The sequence below is a fragment of the Stenella coeruleoalba genome (genome assembly GCF_951394435.1).
Source record: "Stenella coeruleoalba genome assembly, chromosome: 13".
NCBI classification, from domain to species: Eukaryota; Metazoa; Chordata; class Mammalia; order Artiodactyla; family Delphinidae; genus Stenella; species Stenella coeruleoalba.
In genome coordinates this window covers 34,293,660-34,318,670 of record NC_137159.1, presented here as the reverse complement: position 1 = coordinate 34,318,670, position 25,011 = coordinate 34,293,660, and the positions used below count along the sequence as shown (strand labels likewise).

Genomic DNA, 25,011 nt, shown 5'->3' with positions numbered 1-25,011 from the left:
TCCTGGAAGATTCCCCCTCCTCCCTGCTTCGCAGATTACTCCCCGAGTCCCATCAACACTCCCTCCTAAACACTTCTTCATTCCCTTATCCCTATCTAGTCCCGCTGCCATAGCCTCCTTGTCTCCCGCTCTCCCCTTTCCCTAATCAGCCTCCCTGCCTCTATAATCAGTTGCCTCTAATCAATTACACTTGTTTGTAATTGATCCCTTACAAAGAATCCCTCATTTTGCCCCCAGAGTGATTATTCCAAAGCAAAATTGGCCAGATCTCACCCCTACTTGAAAACCTGTAATAGCTCCCTATTGCCCTTAGGATACAACATCCTCAGCGTGCCATTCAAGGACCCTTGAGGTCTGACACTGGCCCACTGAGCACCCAGGCTCCTCATTCGCCCTTTCCATACACACTTACCTTCCCTACAGGCGCTGAATGGTCCTGGACTCTGTGCACCGGCACGTGCTGTTCCCTCATCTGGAAACTCCATGACCCCTTCTCCACTTCATACTTTTTCCTGCATCCTTCACAACTGATCTCAGCTGTCACAGCTTGGGGAAGCCATTCTTGGTCCTCCCCAGGAGGGAGGAAGTGGCCCCTGCCTCCAGACCCATAGCGCCTTGATGGTCATCTGATAGAGAGCACTTGTCATGGTGACTGTTTATTTACGAGCTGCCTCCGTCGTAAATAAGATGATTGAATCTTTCACCGCTTTATCTTCAGCCATAATAGAGATGCTTGATGATATTTATTGACCAAACGCTTGAGCAAAGTTTCAAAATAGAGGTGACCAAACCCTGAAAGTTTTATGCAGTAGAAGTACTGGCAAAGGTTCTGGTATAGGGATTAGGATATCATCAGTGACCTTTGAAAGACCTGTTTCAGGACTTTGGAAGAGAAAGAAGCTGTATTCTGAGGCATACGGGCGATACTACGACAGGGGCAACAAAGGTAGACCCTTCTGCAATTGCTTGAGGAAATATACTAAGGGCTACAATTTGGGCAGTAGCATGAGGAGGTGGTAACAAGAGGGGAAGGTTTCTCTTTTCTTTTTTTAATATTTAGGAGAAGGGAGATTTGAATGTTTACACATAGAATCGTGCAGCTGTCTTTCATGGAATTGCTACTATGTTCCATGCAGTTTGTTAAAGCACAGCCTAATTATTTACTTGGGCAATAGAGAAGGAACCTTTGAAGATAAATGTAGAAAAGGACTGATGAATGGAGCAAGGATCAAGAACAAGTGGGCAGTGGAGGGGCTGAGTGGGGAGAGTGATGGGATGGCATCTCAGAGCAAGGGCTTAGCAATACATGTGAACCAGGAGAGGAGATTTAGAAATAGACAAGAAGGGAGTCTTGGGTGTTCTTCTCCTGGATCTGTTAGCGTACCAGGAGGCAAAGTCAACGGCTAAGTGTCCAAGAAGTAGGATTGGGAGCTGGAGGAGAATGGAAGTCATTTGGAAAAAATTGCTGCTGGGAACACAGTAGGCAGACCAAGAAAAGGAAAAAAAAAAAAAAAAGATTAAGAAAGATAAAAGGACTTTCATGGTGCAGTTGAGAATACATGTAGAAATAGCACAAGACACCAAACTGTGAACAAGGGCTGGCTAGACTTTTAATAGGTACATTTCATAATCAACCTGCTTTTCACATGTTAAAATTAAGGCAAAATAATGAAGTTTTAGTGGCTTTCCACAGGAAAAAATAATTGCATTTTCTATTCCTTAAAAATTCGTATCATGGGGCAAATTCATTGAGCTGCAATCTGAACTACTTAAGTTCCTACTATCATGTATATGTTGGTGAACCTGAATTCGCATTAAAAGTTTTATCTCAGTTTTGGAGGAAGTTATCATGCAATTACTGTACATTATCTTTCGGTGCCGGTTGTATGAGAAGTTTGCAAACTTGTTATTGATAACCTTTGAACGTGAGTTCAACAAAAACCATGCAAATGCAGCTGTCTGCTAAGATAAAAAATTTTTTTTCTTAGCATGATATATGAGAAAAGGGGAATTTTAAATTTAACTACAACAAATTAACACAATATTTTAAAAAACTTGAGGAACTGTAAAGGTTAACAAGTAAAATGATCTCAGGTATGCTTTTTAAATCATTCCTCTGCCAGGGTCCTGATTTTTAATAGTGGGCAGGAGGGGTGGCTGGCTTGAGAAGACTCCTTTAGATTCACGTGTTGAAGCTGAATTGATCTTGACGTTGCTCCAGAACAGTCTACTGTTGTCATTTGGGTTTGATGGTAAATGATATACACCTGGTTTTATGAACTAAAACGTCCCCCCACACATAATGAGCAGCTCGTTGTCATATATAAAGAACAGGTGGCTGAGTGTGATCGGCTAGTCACAGACGACTCATGTGAAGTGTTGCTGTTTAAATAGAAAGGACTACTGCCATGCAGACATACTGAAAGGAAGATAGATAGATAGATACATACATACATAGATGGATAGATAGATAGATAGATGGCTCATTGGTTTTTCAAATATGTTTTAGGAAAAGAACTAAAATTAAATCTCCTATGCAGTACTGCAAGGCAATGTCATGACAGTGTTGGAAAGCCAACTCCCAGTAGCTGGTTTACGGCGGGCATCTCTGCCCTCGTCTTCGGGATTACCAGAGCGCCACGTGTGCAGTTACACAATGCATAAAGGCGTGGGTCATTTCTAGGACAGATAATTGAACATTAATACTCGCTGACATTGTCGAAGGAATGATATGTCAACCTGACAGGGCCTCTGTGCTTACATCTGCTGATTGGCTGCAGACGAAGGCTCTGTGTCAGGATCAGACCCCAGGCCTGACTGCAGCAGGGCCAAGGATGACGCAGCCATTAATCATGAGCTGCCATCTTGGGCCAAGAGAGTGTCTGTAAAATCACTCCACATCCTTTGTGTGGCTGGCAAGTTGCATCTGTTGTATTCTAGAGTTTGAAGGTACGGCTCTCGGTAAAAAGAAACACCACTTCAGACTTGTGGTTTGTGTCATCTCACCTGAATTTTTAGTGAGCCAAAGGCCTTTTTCCCTCTCTCCCTTCCCTTTCCCTCTCTCCCTTCCCTTTCCCTCCCTCTCTCCCTCCCTCCCTCCCTTCGTCTTTCTTTTTCCCTTTCTTTTTCTTTTTCTTTCTTTCTTTCTTTCTTTCTTTCTTTCTTTCTTTCTTTCTTTCTTTCTTTCTTTCTTTCTTTCTTTCTTTCTCTCTTTCCCTCTCTCTTTCTTTCTTTTCTGAAACTAGCTAGACATTCTGAATAAATGGGCAAGTTTTAGGGGCTGTAACAGGGAGGTTCTGAGATGGCATGTCTTTTGTTCCCATGGGAACTGATTTTGATGAGTTCCTGGCTTCCTGATTCACCGTAGATATTCAGTGTAATGAAGAAATCAAACGAGAATTAAACTGAAGTTACTTGCTCTGATTTATTTTTTTGATTCTCAACAAAATATTAAACCCTGTAGGCAGATTTCTGAACAGAGGGAAAGGTTTATGCAATTATTTTCTTATCCCCCGAAATCATATGAACAGCACTTTCCTGCCTCATTTATAATAAATCTTTAGTGAGTTAATCCTATTGCTCCAGTAATTCCATAGCTGACGCTTTACTGAACATGTAGCCATTCAGAGGAAAGAAAAGGAACAATCACAAGACCTCTGACACTCATCCCTTCTCAAAATCGGGGTACTCTGGTGGTGGTTACTCTGTGTAGGTTTCCCTGCATAAAATGGGATGAAATAGGGCTCCTGAGAGCAGCCATTATCACATATTGGTTAACATCACAGATTTTTTAAATCCCAGTTGCATTGGAGCCATGAAAAAAAGAAAGCTTTCATCTGTAAAATCTTGTTTCCCTTTGTTATTAAAATAAATGAAGCCATTAAGCAAAATATACGCATATAATAGTGGAGTTCATCATTTGGCATCATCAAAATGACGGAATTTTGCATTTTTAAGAAATCTGGGCTTCCATCTTAGAAGGTTTGATGTAAGGTGCAAATCCAAATATGCCAGAGGCTTCTGAAACTTTATGCCGTATTACATACATTTTTCTCTTCAGTTTGCTTATTTATATGTTTATCTGAACCAACAAAAAGTAGAATTCTGTCTAAGAAGGCTTAGAAAAAAGGACAGCACTCCCCTGCCAGAATCCTGTGACCAAGTGAATTAATTGTAACTATCGATGAGCTCCTATCGTGAATGTGTTGGAATCGAAATAATTTCCAGATACTTTATTTCCAAAGGTTTGTTTTTAATTACAGTGGCATTTGGTTGGCATGCAAGGGTGAGTTCTCACTCTTGATCTATCCTAGCTGGAGCCCAGGCCAAAAGATTCTCTGCTCCCTTTTCTCGAGAGCACAGTTTTCTGCCAAATGTGGCACTCGTCCCCTGCCAAGGAAGGTGGGCGAATTGCCACTTCTGACTCCCGGCCACCAAAAGACAAAGGCTCTCAACATCCCGAAGTCCAGTGAGCCAGAATGGACCTCACACCTTGAAGGTTTCAGATTATTGATTTCTTTTCCCCTATAGACTTCATAATATGGAGTATTTTCTCGGTGCCTCGGTCTGTCCCTGAGGGTGATTTAGGCACTTACAGGAGTGTGTGGATCCTTGCAGGCCACTGGAGGGTCATTCAAGTGTCCTTACTCATCTGTCTGAGGCCTGAGCACATCCACACTGTCTCACCTCCTACATCTTGCTTTTTTAGTGTTTTCTTTCTTACACTCTTTTAGTACAAACGTAGTCATTATTTATCTATTCTGTGAAGCTCAGGTAAATTCAGGAGGGATTGTAGCTGAATATAAAACATCTGATAGGGAAAACAGAACCTCCCTTTCTTTGAGCAGGACCAGCTATATGATTTGTGGAGAACGCATACATCCTCCATATAAACTGTGCAAACTGAAAATGCAGGGCTTCTAAAAAATTTTTTTGAAGAATTTCAAGATGGCGACATCAGCAAATGAAACCAGGCATGGGGCTGTTCTGTGTGGGGTGCCCCGTGTGACTGCCTGTGTAGCTGCCCCTTCTTTAGATATCCTGGAAGTGATTGTCTAGATAAAGAGAATTATAAGAAAACATTAAAACCTAATTTAAACACTAGAAAAATAAATGACAAGAATTACCTAGTCAAACCCTCTTCCTTACAAACTGTGAAAAAAAAATATAAATGTATATAGTATGTTTAGTTAGATTAGCCCATCCTTGTGAGTCATCTCAGATTCAGTTACTATTTACTAAGCCCTCCATCCAGGCCAGCCACTATGCCAAGCAATTTTTTTTTTTTTTTTTTTGCGGTACGCGGGCCTCTTGCTGTTGTGGCCTCTCCCGTCGCGGAGCACAGGCTCCAGACGCGCAGGCCCAGCGGCCATGGCTCACGGGCCCAGCCGCTCCGCGGCATGTGGGATCTTCCCGGACCGGGGCACGAACCCGCGTCCCCTGCGTCGGCAGGCGGACTCTCAACCACTGCGCCACGAGGGAAGCCCCATATGCCAAGCAATTTAATATGTGTTGTCTCATTTGACCCCCGTGGTTCTGTCATCCTCATTTTCACTGATGAGGAAGCTGAGGCTCAGAAGACTGAAATGCCTTGATCAAGGCCACACAGTCGATGTGGGTTCTGGGACTTGAGCTCCAGTTATCTAGCTCAGTTGGTACACCTAACGGCACCTCTTGAAACCAATAACTCTTAAAATGTTTTCCTTTAGATATGCTATTTGTCAATGTGTAACCACATCACTGGAGCGGAAACGGACTTAATGACCACTTTCCTGACCTACACAGGTTGATGAGTCTCCACACATGCCCAGGTTCTCCTAGGAAGTGACTTAGGAGGGGGGAAAATTAGGCCCCTTGTATATGTTATTAGCAAACTCATGTCACACATGAAATGGCAAAGAAAGACACATTAAATAAAACAAAACTAAGTCTAGTTGTGTCAAAGAAACAAACTACCCGGTCATTCGGTAACAATAGTTCTTTCCCAGAGCCAGTTGTAGAAGGGACCAATGCCATTATTTAAGACCTTCTAGCATTACTACTTAGGTTACTTATGTAAGTTTTGTTAGGAATGATGGCAGCCAGTTTGAAAGATGTTCTGTTTTATCTGGTTTTAGTCTGAGTTTTTTGTCTCACCCTTTGTGTATAGAGCAGTGCACATTTACACAGTAAAACAGAGGCTGGGCTCACCAACTCACGGTAGCTTTCTGAAGGACGTGGCTACAGCTCTTTATTTTATCATCAAAAGATAAACTTTGAGCTTCAGAAGAGTGTAAAAGTAGGAGGCCTGGGCTCCAGGCCTATGAGCCACAACTTCCTAACCTCATAATCTGCCATGTGTCCACTCTGAGTTTTGTTTTTTCTCCTATAGAATGGAGGCAACATTACCTGTCCTTCCAACTTGGCCAAGTAGTTGTAAGGCTCAAATTTCATAAAATATAATAAAAGCTCTTTGAAAATGTAAAGTGTTATACAAATATAAAGGATATAAAAGATCACCCAACTCAAACTCTTAAAAAAAAAGCCTCAAACTAGCCAAGTTAACTTTTTTAAATTCTTCTGCAGATTATATTCCATTATAGGTTATTACAGGATATTGGGTATAATTTCCTATGCTATACAGTAAATCCTTGTTTCTTATCTATTTTATGTATAGAAGTTTGTATCTGTTCATTCCATACTCCTAATTTGTCCCTCCCCCCCCCCTCCTTTTTGGTAACTGTAAGTTTGTTTTCTATGTCTGTGAGTATTTTTCTATTTTGTATATAGATTTATTTGTATTATTTTTTAGATTCCACACATAAGTGATATCATATAGTATATTTGTCTTTCTCTGTCTGACTTATTTCACTAAGTATAATACTCTCTAGGTCCACCCATGTTGCTGCAAATGGCATATTTCATTCTTTTTTCTGGCTGAGTAATATTCTGTTATGTATATATTCCACATCTTCTTAAGATTGTCTGTTGATGGGCAGTTGGGTTGCTTCCATGTCTTGGCTGTTGTAAATAGTGCTGCTGTGAACACTGGGGTGCACGTATCTTTTTGAATTAGAGTTTTCATTTTTTCTGGATATAGTCCCCAGAGTGGAATTGCTGGATTGTGTGGTACTTCCATTTTTAGTTTTTTAATGAACCTCCATACTGTTTTCCATAGTGGCTGTCCCAATTGACATTCCAAGTTAACTTTGAATACCTTTATTTCTGCCACCTTTATCTTGTCATCTTGTTGATGACAGGTCCCACTCTTTTTCTTACTCATCTAAGATGTTCTAGGAACATCTTAGAGCTCTGTGGGAATGCCACAGAAAAACGCCCACAGCCCTGTGAGCATTTCCCTGTCCAGTTAGACTGGACGACTGAGAAAGCATAATTTGGGAAACAAATACTGGGGATCTGCCCAAATTTTGACTAAGACTCTTCCTTCTTCTATAATCCACTCTGGAGACAGACAGTGAATTCGCATCAATAAATGCTTTGGGGAGTTAAAAAGGGTTTGCTTAAGAAGGTTCATAAAGATAAAGGTAATCTTATTACTAAGACAATTTAAAGTTGTTAGGTTTTTTTTTTTTTTTCTTAAAGGGAAATTCTCTTTAGTTTGATTGCAAGATAAGGGTTTTGTTGTTAACCAAGATAAAATATAGTGCTGAATAATCTCTTAAAAATTGAAGTGTATGTTACAGAGAATAGAGATAATTAAAGAGCTTAGACTACAATGGGTAAAGGGAAGAGAATTTTCATGAAAATTAGCTAAGTAAAGGTAAATTGTGTTTGAATTTTAACTTCAGATCTGGGTGCTCTGCTGTTTGGCATACGCTGAGTTGATAATGCCCATGTGTTAAAGAATTCTGGTTGTTTCTTTGCCTCTCTCACAGCTTATAAAAATGCAAGCAGACCCACCTAATGAATATTAATAGGAATGATGTGTAGATAACACATAAACCCCCTGGATCTGTGGACTTTGGATGGAGTAGTCAGAAAGGATTTCTGTGGCTTTATTTAATACCAAATTTACATACTTTTAAAGAATAAACATCATCTTAATATTTTAATATCAGTATTCCAAAGTGGAGATTTTAGTGAAATAAAAAGCGTAATTTTCTTTCCCTGAACATTATATTCACCAAGGTCTGCATTTTAAGAGACAGGAAACTGTTAGCTAAAAAAGAAATTAACTTAATCCCCCTTCATTAAGTTCCAGTCTTTTTTTTGTTACTTAGAGACAAGTAATAATTATATCCACAGCAATGCAAAGCATGTTTTACACTTCTGTTATACAAAAGAACTGCAGTTGTTAAGGTGACAGCAAAAGAAAATGAGAACATTGATAAATACTGATACATTTTTTTTTCCTGAAATCTTCTCTGACTCTTGAAAGTAAATTTCCCTCAGGTGCCTGAGCAGCATTTTAATTCATTAACAGCAGAAATCTACACGTGATCTTAGAAAATGTCAATCAAGTAGCTAAACAATATTTTCCCAGCTAAGGTTATAAACATGACAGCTAAGTGGGTGGAAGAGATCTCAAATGACTGTACATCCCAGTTCTTTCAGAAAGCCCAAAAGGTGGGCATTTTGTTTTCAAATTGGTATTTTTTTTGGATGGAACTTTCAGCAAGTACACAGTAAATCTCAGCGGTGTATATTATTTAAAGCATATACTCTCTCTCTCTTTGGCATTGTGAAAAGACATTTTCAATTTTAGCCTTACAAAAGGGGGAAATCATTAAAATGTAGTTTGTATCGCTTCATTCCGTTATTTGTCATCTTTATGGCTGTTCTGTAGTTTTCACGGCACCTTTAATGGTAAGCTTGGTCAGGAGAGGTGAGCAGGAATGTGCGTAGACTTGGCTGCGGGTGCCGCTGACAGTGTCTGCTAGCTGGGCTTCAATCCATGTCCCTGTAGATTTTAACGTCCCCACAGACTGCTGGCAGCCTGCTTCCAGCTGTGGCAGGCATGATGCAGTGAATTGCTTTTGAATGTTCTTTACTCAAATAGGCAGTAATTACAAGCTTAAAGAGGTTTAGTGGTCCAGTAAACTACATAATCACCCCTGAATTAGCCTGGGCTCATCAGTCGCAGTCCAGCAAGCTTGAGTCTGCTGTTTGTATGCAGCCTTGATCACATAGCAACCTGATCAGCAGGTGTGGAACAGCCAGAGTCCCCCATAAACACAACTGTCTACTGGGGACAATGATCTCTAATGAGATGAGGCTACACCAGCACTGTAATTTAAGTGGGAAAATTAGCACTAGAGAATGAGTACCAGTTCCAGGGGTCTTTAGTCATATTGGGAGCAGCATGAATTCTCCCTCTCTCTCTCCCTGGCTCTCGCTTTTCTCTCTCTCAAAACATCTTCTCACCAAGTGTACTGGTTTTGCTTCTCACTTATGGAGACTTTATTCTTTTTACAAGGGTTTTTCCTCAATATTTAATGCTGGACAGGGTGTCTGTAAAGGCAGTAATGATAACTGTCAACAGTCTCATTCCAAATGGTACCACTGTATTTCATCTTCCTTGTCTTTTCTCTTCATGGCTTCAAAACCCTTTCGCTTTGGTTTTTAAAGTGGAAAAGTGTTCTGCAGGTTGGGGATAGGTCTCCTTTTAGCTGGCACGCTCTCAGCAAGAGCGGAGATGAGCTGTATGTAGTTTGGAAAAGATCCTCACTTTATTGGAGTTTATTGTATAAACTGGTCATGAACTTTCTTTTCAGAAAAGTGGTCCAGGATGGTGTGCTATGGTTTTGTTTTATTGCTACAGTGAAATTCTTGGGGGAGAGCCTGTATGTCGAAACAGTAGTCTCCTCTATTCTTTCTTCAGTCCTGTAAGATGGAGAACTTGAATTTTATTACATTGCAATTGGAGAGTGCGAAGGGAACTTTTGCAAGAAATAAACCCAACAACAACATAGAGCGGATTTGGGAGAAACTTCGGGGGAAATTATACATGCTAAAAAAAGATAAACAGAATAACACAGGGATGAAGAACGTGGGCTGCAGAACTAGGCTTCTTAGGGTCAAATCCCAGCTTCATCCTATTTGTGAGTAATTTAGACTCTGTGCCTCGGTTTCCCCATCTGTAACATCAGGGTAAAAACACTGATCTCATAGGCTTGTTATAAGTATTAAACAAGTGAATACTGGTAAAGCACTGAGAACATTGCCTGATGTAGAGTAAACATTATAAAAATGTCAGTTAAATAAAGTAAATAAAATCTGTACTGCTTTTGGGATTTGTAGAACTGAGTGAGGAGGATGAACAGTTGTTAAAATGGGGCTGCTAGTTTTCTGATGTTTATCTGAAGTCATTGACTTATAAATGCTGGTTCAGGCATTTTGGGCGTCTCTAACTTCCATAGCACTCATTCATTCATACAACAGATATTTATTGGGCGCAGAACTGGGCTAGTTGCCTTGTAAATGGCAATAGCATTCCTGTGTTTTTATTAGTATTCTACTAAAATGAAATGGTTCCAAATGTAATTTAACTCATATTTGATTAAGAATCACAAACAAAATGAAAGTAATTGGTAGAAAAACACACAACAATTAATTTCAAAGCAGACAATTTAAGGCATATTGTAATGCAGGTGGATGGAAGAACGGGCATTTGTTTCTATGACCCTTAAAGAGTGTTCTCATATATAACCTACCATCATTCTTGTGTTTATAAGCAACACTAGAAGAACGAATAAAGTGATGGATGTATTAGTTTCCATTGAGTTTTGTATCTTGTAGCAGAATTTCCTATTGCTTCCATTAACAGAACTGAGTTGTAGACACATACACATTAAGATAATAGCTTCTTCATAAAATGAGTAGTAATCATCATCTATATATTCATGATTAACTCATCAGGAATGAGTGGGATTGCTCCACCCATCATTTAGAAAACAAAATAATTTGGAAGTGAATTTTCTCAACTTGTATGTTATCACCAAGTTTCAAATCCCAGCTCTGTTACTTACAAGCTTGTGTGAACGTGAGAAAGTAATTTGTCCTTTCTATGCTCAAGTTTCTTCATCTGTCAAATGGGTATAATATATGAGCCTCCCTCGTAAAGTTTTTGTGAGGATTAAATGAGGTAATGCATGTGAAGGATTTGGAACAATGCCTGGTACATCCTCACTTCTTAATACGTGGTACCATTACTACTTCTATCACTCTTACTAATACTAGAAAGCTGCTATTAATAAAGTCCCTTTGGGGCTTCCCTGGTGGCGCAGTGGTTGAGAGTCCGGCTGCCGATGCAGGGGACACGGGTTCGTGCCCCGGTCCGGGAAGATCCCACATGCCGCGGAGCGGCTGGGGGCCCGTGAGCCATGGCCGCCGAGCCTGCGCGTCCGGAGACTGTGCTCCGCAACGGGAAGGGCCACAGCAGTGAGAGGCCCGCATACCGAAAAAAACCAAAAAAACAAAAACAAAAAAATAATAAAGTCCCTTTGGATAGTCGCTGGAGGGAGAATGTGGGGAAAGGTCCTGGTGAACTAACTTTCACCTCACAGCTCCATCCCTGCCCCTTGATATTTGCCTGCAGGGCAGAAGCTGTGGGGATGCAGCGGAGGAGAGGAAAGCAGCAACTTTTCCTGGATCGAGGCTATTGAAACTGCAGAGAAACATTCAGTCACCTCTCACCGCAATGGATAACTTTGTTCATGTTCCATTAGAATATGTTTTTGGTTTTAAAATGTTTACCTTAAAAAAGGGAATGGAGAAATGGGAAAGAAACATCAGTGGAAGGGTAGCCAAGTAGAGAAACTCGGGGGAGGGCAGACCTGGCTCCAGAACTAAGTAGCTGTGAGCCTTTGTTCATGTTTTGGGACCTAGCCAAGCCTCAGCTTCCTCATCTATAAAATGGAGCTAAGCATAGCCCGTACTCATGGGGGTCACCAAGAGTACTTGCGATAATGCATGTAATGCATATGTCCTACTGACAAACAGTAAGAGTTCAAATGAGCTATTACTTAAAATGATTTGAAAAGGACACAAAAGTGAAGCGTGGCCCCTATTCCCACCCCCACTGTCATCCCCCTACTCCTCTTACCCTGTTTTTCTTATTGGCCTTTATGTGTTTCCTTTTATAGCCGTGGTTTCCTACTAAGAGAATCAATATTCAGGGAGTTCATTAATCATCATAACTGTTCAAAATAATTTTAGCACTCTTCATGAATTTTAATACTTTTAGGAGGCGGATATAAGTAATTGCTAATTTAGAGTCTAAATTTTATGTCTTTAATGCATATATTTTAAAATACTCCTGGAACATATCTATAGCTACTGAAGAATACATCTAAACATAGTTATTATAATGGAATTGCAAGCAACTTAAAAAAAAAAATCCCCAATACAAAGGACTATGAAATCCCTTAATGTAGTATGTTTTTTTCTATTTAGTGCTTTTATTTTATATTTAATTAATATTTACAAGAAATTAAAAGATCAGATAGGTAAGACAGGCGAGGCATTGTAGTATTAGCCTCTTATAATTAACTATAAAACAACGTTTTCAGTGCTGTGTATTGTATAGTCTCATTAGTGCAAAAGTGAAGACTGTTACGAAATGCTAGCCAGTGTTCAATTTTTCCTTTCACACTTATGTCATTTTCACGTGATAAGATCAAGTTTAGAGATTCCCGCCTGACCTTCCTGCTTGCACACCTCTACTAGCAACTCCTTATAACTGCTGCTGGATAGACAAGAAATCAAATCTGAGGGCTTGTCTGGAAAACGGCTTGACTAGGCTTCAGAAAAAGCCAGTGCTGAACAGTCAACGGAGCACATTTAGTTTGAGCAACTGGGCAATCTAGGAGCGTTGGTGGAGAATTAAGAAAAGAGGTTGAAATCCTGTGACTTCGCTGATGATGCTCCAAACATTTTTGGCTTCTTAGCCGTACAGACCTCACCGTTCTTCTTTTGATTCCAGCCTGTGTGAGGATGCAGGGCTCAACTGCTATGCATTCAGGCTATGCTCTTCCACTGCACCGTACACTGCTTTTGTAATGCAAATGAGAGGCACAAAGTGTCTCTTTGATAATGTGCAGTCAGAAGACAAAAAAGCATTCACTGAAACAGTAAAACTAATTCATAAAGCTGAAAGACAATAGCGAAGCATTATGGATTTTTTTAAAGGAAAAAAGTATCCTAGATCAATGTAATTGTCACAGTGTAAGCTATTCATAGTCAATGCACAAGGGGAAAATGGCTGCAAGTTTATTTAAAGTGGCAGAAGTTTTTACAGGCAAAAAGAAATTCACGTTAAACAAATATAAATATATTTGGTTAATAGGCTTCTGCTTCTGCTCTTAGAGGTCACATATATAGCTGGTTATTTTAATTTAGACAGATCCACAATATTCCCTTAGTGACAAAAACTCAGTAGAAGTTTTAAAAGAACACAGAGATCCAATGGTTAAGAGCCATATGGTAGATTTTTTTCTTCTTCTTTAAAGGGAGTATCTCTCCATCACATACCAGAGTTTAGCTCAAGGTCAATTTATATTAATGCATTAAACTTTGCTGTGGAGGAGGCAAAGGGCTGGAGGAAAAAGGATAAAAGAAGTTCCGAAATTGTTCTTCCAGCATATTCAGCCAGGCAACAGAACATTGCCTTGATAAGGGTGATATTGGACAGTTGCCATAATTCCTCCTGTTAGATCAGCTCTCCCGGTACCTATTCCCATACCTTTTAAAGTATAGCATGTAACATTTTGCTTGAAAATTGCTTCCACCTCTATTGCTTTGTTATAGCTGTTTTGCAGTTTCAGTGGAGAGGCAGTTCTGTGTCACAAGAAATTACTAATCTGAGGCTTGAGAAGGGGCAGCGTAGCTTTCCATTATCTCACCAGTGAGCTCTGTACAGGATTATTTTCAAAATTTCTGTTGCCATTACAGTGAGCTGTTAGAGTGGGCAAGGCAGAGAGGGAGGGACCATTATTGAAACTTGGTTACCAGGGTAGATAAGATAAAGTTCATCACTGTCTTGGCATCCACGTTTGCAGTCAGGGGTGGAAAATTTGATGAAAGGGGTACATTTGGTCAAGGATATCATTCAGATAGAAGGTTGGACATTTTCCATCTGTGTGTGCTGAAGAGTTTCTCTTTTCCTATTAATGCTCATCTGAAAGAGTGGGTTTGACTGTTTACAGAAATAAGTTTTCTTCCAATGTATTGTAAATTTGTAAATACCAGATAACCAGCATCAGAAACCCCCTCCCGTCCCCATCTCAAGATATAAGATTGGAATTGGGCAGAGATACCTTTCTTTAGAAAGTTGCCATTTTCTTTCTGTCACTTCCTATTCTCTCTGGCTGGTGAAAGGACCGTTCAGACTTAATTTTTATGTAAGCTAATTTTAGATTTTTTTAAAATTTTATTTTTGGCTGTGTTGGGTCTTTGTTGCTGCGTGCGGGCTTTCTCTAGATGCGGCGAGTGGGGGCTACTCTTCGTTGCGGTGCAAGGGCTTCTTACTGCAGTGGCTTCTCTCGTTGCGGAGCACAGGCTCTAGGTGCGCGGGCTTCAGCAGTTGCAGCACGCCGGCTCAGTAGTTGTGGCACATGGGCTTAGTTGCTCCGCAGCATGTGGGATCTTCCCCAGCACTAGCAGGTAGATTCTTAACCACTGTGCCACCAGGGAAGTCCTCGATTTTTTTTTTTTTTTTTTTTTTTGAGACAACCTCTATTTCTGTTACACAGTACACATACTCTAGGGATCGTTTTATTCTTTGATGGGGTTATTGAGCCATCACTGCTATCCGAGGTCATTATTAGAAGTCACACTGCAGATCTAGAAACACAGGAAGAGTGGCACGCAGGGTCTGTTTCAGCAAGAGACTGGGAAGAAGTCAGGGTGTTGCTTATTGAAATCAGAATGATCATTTTGTGAGTTCTTGCCTTTAGCTCGGGTTCCACTGCCCAAGCCACTCGTTTTCCCTTTGAGTCTAGCAGCTCTTCTCTCCCCGGCGAAGCCCACCTAATACATGTGTGCAGGTTTAATGTTGGAAGGGAGGGTCAGCTTTACCCATACATAATCACTGTTTTATGGCTTTCACTCATTCCTGAGGTGTTAATGCAGATCAAATGGGAAACACTCGAGAAAGAAGCCTTGCAGCTACTGCACTGCCTGGCTCTCTCCGGTCTCAATCGTTAGTTCTTATTGTAAGATCTAAAGGTAATTTTGTTTACTCTCTTAATGCTTTGCCGTTCTCCCAGTGGCCCTTACCTATCCTTTCTCAAATTCCCATCTTGATCAATTGTTTGCAAATAATTAAGCTTTTAAGAGATAATGGCAGGAAGCTAATGTACACAACAAAGACGAGGTCTCCTGTCACTGTCTATTGGACTGTGGTCAAATTTGCTTTGATATCCCATAGTGATTAGGTTGATTGGTATATCTGGCAAGTGCAATCCCTCTTTCCTTCACAAGAACCTACTGATCTCTCTTAAACCGGTGTCCTTGCCGCTTAGATGCCATAATAGCAGAGGTGTTCAGGAAAATGGCAAGGGAGACCTAGCCCTGTGGTTGCAACGGTTTGGAATGAATTTTCCGTTTTCTTCCTAATATGGCACTCGTCTTTCTCTCTTTTGTAAAATGACATCTACCTTTGCCCTTCTCTTGGCCGCACTAGCCCTGTGGGCGGAAGGCAACCTGGGCTTTGAATGTTTTCACAGCAGCCTTGCCTGTGGCATGTTGGGTTTTTGTCAAGTCATTTTTATTTTTTTAGGTCTACAAAGGAATAACTCATACTGTCCACAAAAAGCTTATCTAGGAAAGATGCATAGGATTTGAGATAGTTAAACATATTGGATTTCAGTTAAAAAGCCTACTTCTTTGTGAATTTTTGACTGACTGTGGATTAACTACCTGATGTTGTGGCTTTCATGTGATTCTAGCAATTACAGAATTTTTTTGGGGGGGGGAATTGAAAGTTTGTGGGAAACCAGGTTCAAGGACTATGAAAAAAAGAAAACTATCCGGTCGGTCTACCACAGACAGAGGTTTAGGAGTTTTGTTGATACCTTTTGCCCCCTTAACAATGACCAGATTATTGTGACATTTAATTTCATCCAGGCTCATTCATTTCTATTAAAAAAAATATATCCTGAACAACTGAAAATTGTTTAATGGAGACAGAGTGCTGGGTCTCCATAGCTTGAGGCTGCCTGGCAATCATGCTGCATGAAATTAGGCACAGTTTGTTCCAATTACTTAAAATCAGATCACATGAAAAGTGACAGAGGAAAAAAACGGTTAGAACTTTCTCATTTTATGATATTTAAATTCTGAAATCAGAAACTGCATGATGTAAAGAAACAACCTAAACTTGCACTGACAATTTGCAGGCCATAGATTGCTCTTTGAAGCTATAATGATTCAGGTAATTTTAATGATCCAAAGAGAATTTTCCTGACACCCTTTGCATAAATAAAATGTGAATTCCACTTGCTCTCTAAGAATGCATGTAAAACTTGCTCACAAACAGGCATGCAAAAATACTCTCGAAAACACAGCACAAATAAATGACTGTGACAATTCTCCATTTTCAAAGTAACTAAAGGTAAATGGCATAAATATTAATTTTTATCCAGTTCTGGTCATAATATTAAGACACAACTAACAAGACAGGGCAAAAGGTGTTGCCATCCAGCTGTAGGGAAGAGGGACCACTGACGTATTTATTAATTCAATTGAAAAGCACTGAAAGAGATTTCCAGAGGACCTGCAAAACTGTAAGCAAATCATATTACAGAAGATGTTATAGATTGGAAATGACTTGTGTACATCAGTGTACAGCTTTATATAGCAAATAGTGCCAACAGCTAGATGCTAAAATTTGCATATTTCAAAGTCAGGCTTTTATTACTCAAGAATTGCTAGCCTGGCTAACCTCCAGATGATAAAATCGAGAAGTTGTCCCTTTTTCAAAGGCTCAGAGTTAGTGAATGGCAGCATAATTTATACAGTCTAAACGGGTCATATGTAACTTTGTGCAATTCTTCAACTAGTATAGACATAGAACTACTATATATGAAACCATAATTCAGTTCAGAGGATAAAAGATTCATTTGGTTTGTATTGTGTGGCAAACCTTCATGAAGTGGGAGTCATGTTTTAAACCGTAGGGCAGTGTATTGCTTTTAGGTCAGTATCCAATTGTGAGATTTTGCCTGTGATGACTGGCATAATGGTGAGTAGGGTGATTGTCACCTATGATCTCTGCCGATTATGGAGGTGATATACTTTCATTTGAAAAGAGTGGGTAGACATCACTTTTAGGAATGAAGTAAGGAAAGTCGTGTTGTGGATCTCAAATTGGATTGTTTGTACTTCCTGTGGGCTTTAAAAAAATTTTTTTATTATACATTTTCCTTTTTTTTTTTGCGGTACGCGGACCTCTCACTGTTGTGGCCTCTCCCGTTGCGGAGCACACGCTCTGGACGCGCAGGCTCAGCGGCCATGGCTCACAGGCCCAGCAGCTCCGTGGCATGTGGGATCGTCCCAGACCGGGGCACGAACCCGTGTCCCCTGCATCGGCAGGCGGACTCTCAACCACTGCGCCACCAGGGAAGCCCTATTATACATTTTGATGTTGCATCTGAGTGGAGAGTATCTGTGTATCGTGGCAAGTCAGAGCCATTCCTTTGTTCCACTGGTATTTACTGGTTTTCTTTATGTGCAGGTCTGGGCTTTAAGGATGGTGAACGAGAAAGGCGAGGGTGTTAGAGATGCTAAATGAGTGAGAAGGGACGCATGACCAAGGAAAGAAATAATCAGAATGGGTGTTTCATTGAGTGATGCTTGCTATTAGACAAAAAGGGGAAAAACTGGTGTGAGAGTGATAAGGTGGTCTGGTGGAGAGTTGGGAGGGTAAGGCTTGACAATTGAGCTGAGACCTGACAGTTACCTTGGAGCAGGAGCCTGAGGGTAGGGACCAGCTTGGGGTGTTGGAAGAACACACCAAGTGGCTGGACAGAGGGGTGCGGTGGGGTGAGAAGAGGATGCCCGTCTGGGAAGTGGGCAGGGCTGGGTGGGTGGTGGCACGCACTGCTGGGCAAGGTGAGCGGTCTGGAGGTTTTTGAGGCGGGACAGGGATGGAGATTATGAAAGGCGTTTGCCTTATCCTTCTGTCATGATGAGGCTTAGACACTGGATGGGAAGCAGGAAATGTCACTAGGTCGTGTCACTGCGGACTGTGCCTTCCCCTGGCCAGTTTCCTCACCAGTAAAACATGAGGGACAATAGATTCTATTTATGTCCCTCAAAGGGATATAATGGGGATTAATTACCATTCTGTCTGTAATATACTTGGAGCTCTTTAGAGAGAGGCACTATATTCCGTGAAAGCAAAGCCTTATTCTAACTGTGTATTTATTGATTAAGTGACAATCAAGACACAATGCTTATGGGAAAAATGGCTACATCTCTGCTCTCCACAAATCGAATCCCATGTGTATAGATACAGAACATATTTAAACTTATATGTAAGAGCATTGAAGTGGTCATTAACGAGCCTTCTTAGCATCTAATCAGACATTATTAATAAGATTGAAAGCTATGTTAATTAGCATTAAATAGACCAGAATTTAGTTTCTGATGGCACATATCGTTAAATGGAGAGTTGGGGGTGCCCTTTCCCATTCATAAAGAGAATAGAAGGTTGACTATCAGAACAATTATTATCTTGGGAGAATTTATTGGGGTGCAGTGTTTCAAAGTAGCCCATGTCACCAATGGATGGAAACCATGTCCTCAGCTCCTCTCCCAGGCTTTAGAAATGTATATTTCAAACTTAGATATAGTTGACTATTAAACAGAAAGTATCTTGCCAAAACTAATCTTAGTAGAATTCTAAACATCTTACAAGAAGGTATAGATTTCATTTTATTATCTAATCCTGTAATTTTTTTTATCCACTCTAACTCCTGAGGCTTTTTCTTCGCATGCAAAATGTGCTGGTCTTTGACCTTATATTGGCCTGTGTTCAGAATCCCAGCATACGTTGACATTCAGATAGGGAAACCAACTTTGGTAGAATTTCATTTGTTTGTGCTTTGCAGAAGAGCTAAAATGAATAGTGTGTGTGTGTTTTTTTTTTAAATACACCCACTTTAATTTTGATATTTGCGTCCAGCAACGTGGTGTTTTGGGAGGAGAATATCATGTTAACAAGGTGCTTAACTCCTGGGGACCTGAGCTGAGCTTGTTGGTCCAAATGATTCAGCTTGAAAAATCTGTGGTTCTAGAAAATATCACGTCAAGGTGGTACACTTTTGTACGCTCAAAAAGAACTTGTTATTTTAATCCCATAAAATACAGTGAAGGTCCTACTGAATTTTGTGTTTGCAACAAATAAACCTGTTAAAGAATAAACTCAGTATCAAGGTTCTGCACGTATCCTAAGTAGCTATTTATACACTTCACTAATCTTGGTAATTGGCTTGTCTTTTATTGCCATTAATTAGATGATGTAGTATTCCATTAATAAGAGTGACACACCTCAGCATTTTTACCTTTAATTATAGACCTCGCTAGACTCTTAGGTTATTGACAAAATAGCCTAAATATTGCCTGAAGTACACATATTGTTTTTAACAGAGCATATGTGTTTATTATTGAATCCCTCGCACCTAGCGTTGCATCTGACATGTGATGTGCACATTGTGTATCCAAAGTGTATGTGCACAACCTATCTTTTTTGTCCTCTTTCAGCACCCTTACCCTTCTGAAGAACAGAAAAAGCAGTTGGCACAAGACACAGGACTCACCATCCTTCAAGTGAACAATTGGTAAGTAATTTGGCTTTGTGTTTACACACAATCTGCTTCCCCCTCTGGCGACCTGCAGCTAATGTTTTGCATTAAGAAGACACACCCAGTTCCCCCCCCCCCCCCCACCCCGTGGCTTGTTGATCCAAAGGTGAGAACACAGTATTGACTGGTGGGTGAGAGCACTTGCTAGTATAGAAAAGAAAACAGTGTATTGCTTTCCACCTCCTTTATAAATTGACAAATTTTAGGCATAGTATATATTAGTGTTTAATTCACGTTCACTATGGCTCTGTAAATGTCTCTCTCTATGACCTTTTTTTTTTTTAACTTTTAAGAATAATCAATAGAAAGAGTGATATCCTCTTTTCTGTGAAACAAGAAAATCCACTATCACATACCCGTCAGGTTTTAAATTCGCTGAATAACTAAGTTCGGTTAGAATTTGTTAGGGATAAGCATTCCAGGATGGGCTCTCCTTTCTTCTGACCTCCCTATAGAAAAAAGAGAAAAAATGTATGTTTCTACTTTGATGCTGTTCAAAACTTGATGTATCTCAGAGCTGTGCAATACTGTTTCTAAATAAATGTGTGGACTCCTGATTTGGGGGAAAGCTGAGATTAGGTACCAAGTAGCAGCCAACAATATTCTGACTTAATGTACAGCGGTGTGGCAAGGAGCCTTTGAGGAAGTATGATTTATTACCCTTTGTGAGTGCGCTGAAAGCCACGTTCACACAGTCACCCAGAGCTAGTGTCATATGTGAAGGGTATCAAAATCCAACCTCCTCGAAAACTAAGTGTCTAATTAATTGTCCTAATATTTTTAGATTAGTGTTTATGATGGGGAAACCGTATCCTCTTTGAAGTAAAATCCAGAAAAGGCCCAAAGCCTGGTTGGGGAAAGATGAGAACTGAGAATGCCAGTTTGCAGACAGAAGTATTTCTTTCTTTTCAATAAGTGTCAAAGATTAATATTACAGAATCTCTGATTACATGGCCTAATCCATTTTGGTGAATAAATTTGTTCTTGATGTCCATTGCACCTACATTAACAGACCCTTCTCTGTTAGAGAGTCTGGGAGCCTTTGGGAGAGATTTCAGATATATTAAGCCCCATTACAGAAAATGTAATTTCTGTCAATATAATCCCATGTATTCTTCGATTTAGTATTTTAGAGATAACAAGCTACTTACAATATATTTGCCTTTGGAGGATTAATTTACAAAGCGCACTATCTTCAAGACACAGACAGACTCACATAAGCATTGCTTGTAAGGGTTATCAATTTCTGTGACCTTACGGCAGCCTTGGGAGATCGGTTTTTGCAGCCCTTTTAGTCGAGTGGATAAGGAACCAACGGAAGACATACTACACCTGAGTGTGTAACTAGGAGTCGTGTGGCTGCTGAGGTTTTTTTGTTTGCCTGTTTGTACCTGCGGCTGTATCTTAATTTTCAAGACCCTGGATACTATATAATTGAACTTTGTCTTCCAAATTGTTCTGGACGATATTATAGAGCAGACCATCCATTTTGAAGGCACACCTAAATTCCTAAACATTTAGGAAGGCAATGGGCTGCCATTCAGGTGATCTGCTAGAGAGCTCCACCCACAAACATTGTTACCAGAGAACAGATTCCAATACAAGCCGCTTGCCACAGGTAGAAGACATGATGGGATATTTCCTGTGGCTGCCCGGCCAGGCAGGCATTCCTGTGACACCAAGCTGGATGCAACTGTCGTTTCCTAGATTCTGTGCACAGTGATCACAATCAGACTGCCTCGGTGTTGCAATTAAGAGGAGGGAATAAAAGGACTTAAAAAAAATACATGCCAGATAATAATTTTTCAACATAGATGCAGACTTTGCCCTGAACTTCACACTGATACTCGATCCTGCACAGGCACATAACTTGAAAATCACTTTTACTCATTACGTGGGATGTAAACCCAATTCTGTGCTCACCTGGCACCGTGTAGTGTTCATGTGCTCTCGCTTCTGTGTATGGAATTAGAAGTGACCTATGCTCGCACTTCATTGCCGAGCATTTGGCAACTGTTTCAACTCTGCAACGAATTTATTTGCGGTAGAGAGTTACCCTCCAGTAACTAAAAGTTGTAATAGAAATTGTTTCTCTTAAGTTCGGTGAATAATGACATTCCCACATTTGATTTGAGTTCTTAGCGGTATATTAATTTTCATCCAGACCTTCACCTTTTAAGGAGCTGATAATAGATTTCTTTTTCTTTGGGCTTTGAGTTGGAAACACGTTGGAAAAATGGGGAAACCCATACGGTACTGTATTGAAACCCAAGATGTGAGCAAATCTTAAAAGATGGCAGACTTGGAGATAAAAAGCACAACTACCAAGTGGTTTTCATTTTTCTTTATTGTAATAAAAACATTACACAGAGTCTTTTTGACAGCCTGTAAATATTTTTCCAGTATTGAGCATCGAGCGCAAGTTACTTCATTCTGGAAATAATAATTAAAACAACAACAAAAACACTTCATGAGTATTTTAGCATTTCCCCTTCACTTCATTTAGACACAACATTTAAAATGTGTTTCTTCCTTTTTGGATTTTTAAAGACTTGTTAACACACATGTACATTCTGTATGAACTATGAGTCACTGTTGAAGAGATTTAATAAATGCTGAAGGGCGGGTTGGGTGTAGATCACTCATAATTACTGGCAGTAACATAATGTATTGAAATACACAATATGAAAGTGAAAAATATAAACTCATGTCAGTTGTTAGCTTGTCATAGAAACCCTGGCCGATGCAGCCTGAAGTTAGGTTTTGACAGAAAAATGAGATGAGAAAAGTTTGGTGCGTTGTAACATTCTTTCATTCCAGCGCTGAACTAATTTTATGCGTCTTTAATTGACGTAAGTAATATATACTACTTGCCTTGGCTGACTAAGGACAAAGCAGATGGGATTTGGCGGGGAGAGGGGATCACAGGGAGAATTTAAATGTAAAACAACAAGACAGATTTGATTAATTAAGAGAAAACTTGGATTAAAAGAAATAACTGCTCTCATACTTGGTCTACTTGTCAGTAGAAACAGAGGAGTATTCTTAAAATGGTTGGTATTAGTACTTGTAGGAATTGGGTTCTGGGAGGGAATGTGACATTTATTAGATTAGACACCGTAGGACAAGTCTATGCCAGCACATTTTTTGAGAATTGAGGCAATTAGGCAAATAATTTGGGTAAAAATATTTTACCTAAATTATCCAAGTATTTGAGGTAACTGCATGTTTTTAAAAATCAACCTCCATAACTAATTGCCTAAATATTTCAGTCTAGCATGCCATGGTAGACTGTGACTTAAAGCATAATAATTTTTGAAATACAATATGTGTCATAAATGTACGTATTCTTCTTCCTTTCTTCCCTCACTCCCAATTTCGATTTGAGCCCAAAGTGATAAATAATAGCATTTGGTGCTTTTGTCTTTTTGTGTTTTCATTGTTGTGGTGGTTGTGATAAATACGTCTGTTATATCAGTGCAAAAATATTACTAATGTGTTGAATGTCATTGAGGTGGAAACTTCTTAAATTTTAAGATAGATGGTTAGGCGGGTCTTTTCATATGTAGGTAGAACTTTGAAGAAAGAGCGCACTCACACACACACAGAGTCAATACTGGGTTCTTTTCTCTCCCGAATACACCAACTTTATTCTTTTATATTGAAAATATGAGTGTAGAATGGTCAAATAAAACTCCCTTACATGTTTTCACAGCCATGTTGCAGACTTGGGAATTCCATGTGATGAAAACTTGTGCCTGCATTGTATCTTTCTTGCTGTATGCCTCAGACACATTCTGCCCCAGCAGAGGTCTAGCCTAGGGTGTACTGAATAAATGTTAGTTTGTTTGTTTACCCCTTCTCATCCACACACTTTCCCATTAAGACCTAATGTTCCATGATTTCTTCTTTACCCTCTCTGAGAAGGCCATGGGTCTTAGGTGCAAAATACATAGTTTATGTGAAATACAGTATGTATGTAGACAGAAAAGTCACTCCCCATCAATAGGGTGCATAAAATTCCAGGGTGCATCTGAATCTCCGCAGTGACACTTTCCAGAACCATCGTAGCCCTTAAAGTTCTCAGATTTAGTACATATACCGGATTTTCCTAGTTTCTTCATTTATTACCTTCAAAACTGCAAAGCATTCAGCCATCACTTCCCATTTATTACCAGTGGGGGGAAAAAGTATGTCATCCTTGGAGATTTCTGCCCCTGGCGGGTAAAAATGTAAACTTATTTAAAAAAAAAAAAAAAAAAGATCACCCTTGTTATAATAAACAGATTCAACTGTAAAAGGTCAAGTTTCTTTCTGAGTTATGGTAACAATGTAGCAAATACTTTTATAAGTAATCAAAGATTCTATAAATATAGGTACCTGTGTAGATGTAAATGTTAAAACATTCACAAATTATCCTTTCAACTTCTGAGATCTAAAAATCAATAGGGGGTCATGGGGTTTCATAGAATGGCTCTGCTTTTTCTTCCAACATAATTTAATAATACATTTTACAGATGTTGTTTAAACATTAGGCACAGATTGTTTTGTCAATAAAACTAAACAGAGGCATGACACAAAAGCAAGGAAAACAGATGTAAAAAGAAAAAACAGTGCACCGAGCAAGGAGTCCTGGGTCATTTGTTTCCTATTCAACTACAAAATGAAAGTGGAGGGTGTATAGTGATTTTCCTTGCCTAGGAATCACCTAGGGATGGAACCACTTCACACACAAGAGGTAATTTTATTAAGCAGGTGGTTTAACTTCTTCCCTTGAGAATTTAAGTGTAACCTACATTTAAGGTAGACTTCCTAGCTGATCAATGGAGTAACAGGTGCAGTATTTTTAAAAGAAGGAAGAGAAGGAGAAATATAAATAGAACAGCTCTCCAGCACCTTTCAGAATGGGTTGTTTTTCTCCAGGCCACAGTTAATTGCTATGCTTTTTACCTTGAGTGTCAACTCTAATAATATTACCTTTACAGGCCCTTACTCTGGGCTTAGATTAGAGCAGTCAGTAATATTCACTAGATAAAATACTGTCTAGTTGCTCATGAGAAAATATTGAAATCAGTCAAAAAGTGTTTAGCTTGCATATTGCCTGAGACAGAGCTGGCAAGGTACCAGGCACGCAGGGTATTATTTAGGGAAGCTGAGCAAATAGCTTGCAGGGAAAAGAGCTGTGAATTTTGAAAACTTCAGGTAT

At 39.8% G+C, this 25,011-nt stretch overlaps 1 protein-coding gene across 22 annotated transcripts in view; it reads left to right on the top strand.

The window, feature by feature from the left end:
* MEIS1 (Meis homeobox 1) overlaps positions 1-25,011 on the top strand; it is a 964,979-nt gene that overhangs the window by 921,918 nt on the left and 18,050 nt on the right. For all 22 annotated transcript variants that reach the window (XM_079941540.1, XM_079941543.1, XM_079941545.1 and 19 more), the window contains one exon: positions 19,705-19,781. In XM_079941540.1, the coding sequence (XP_079797666.1) occupies positions 19,705-19,781 (77 nt within the window). The remainder of the gene's footprint in view (positions 1-19,704; positions 19,782-25,011) is intronic.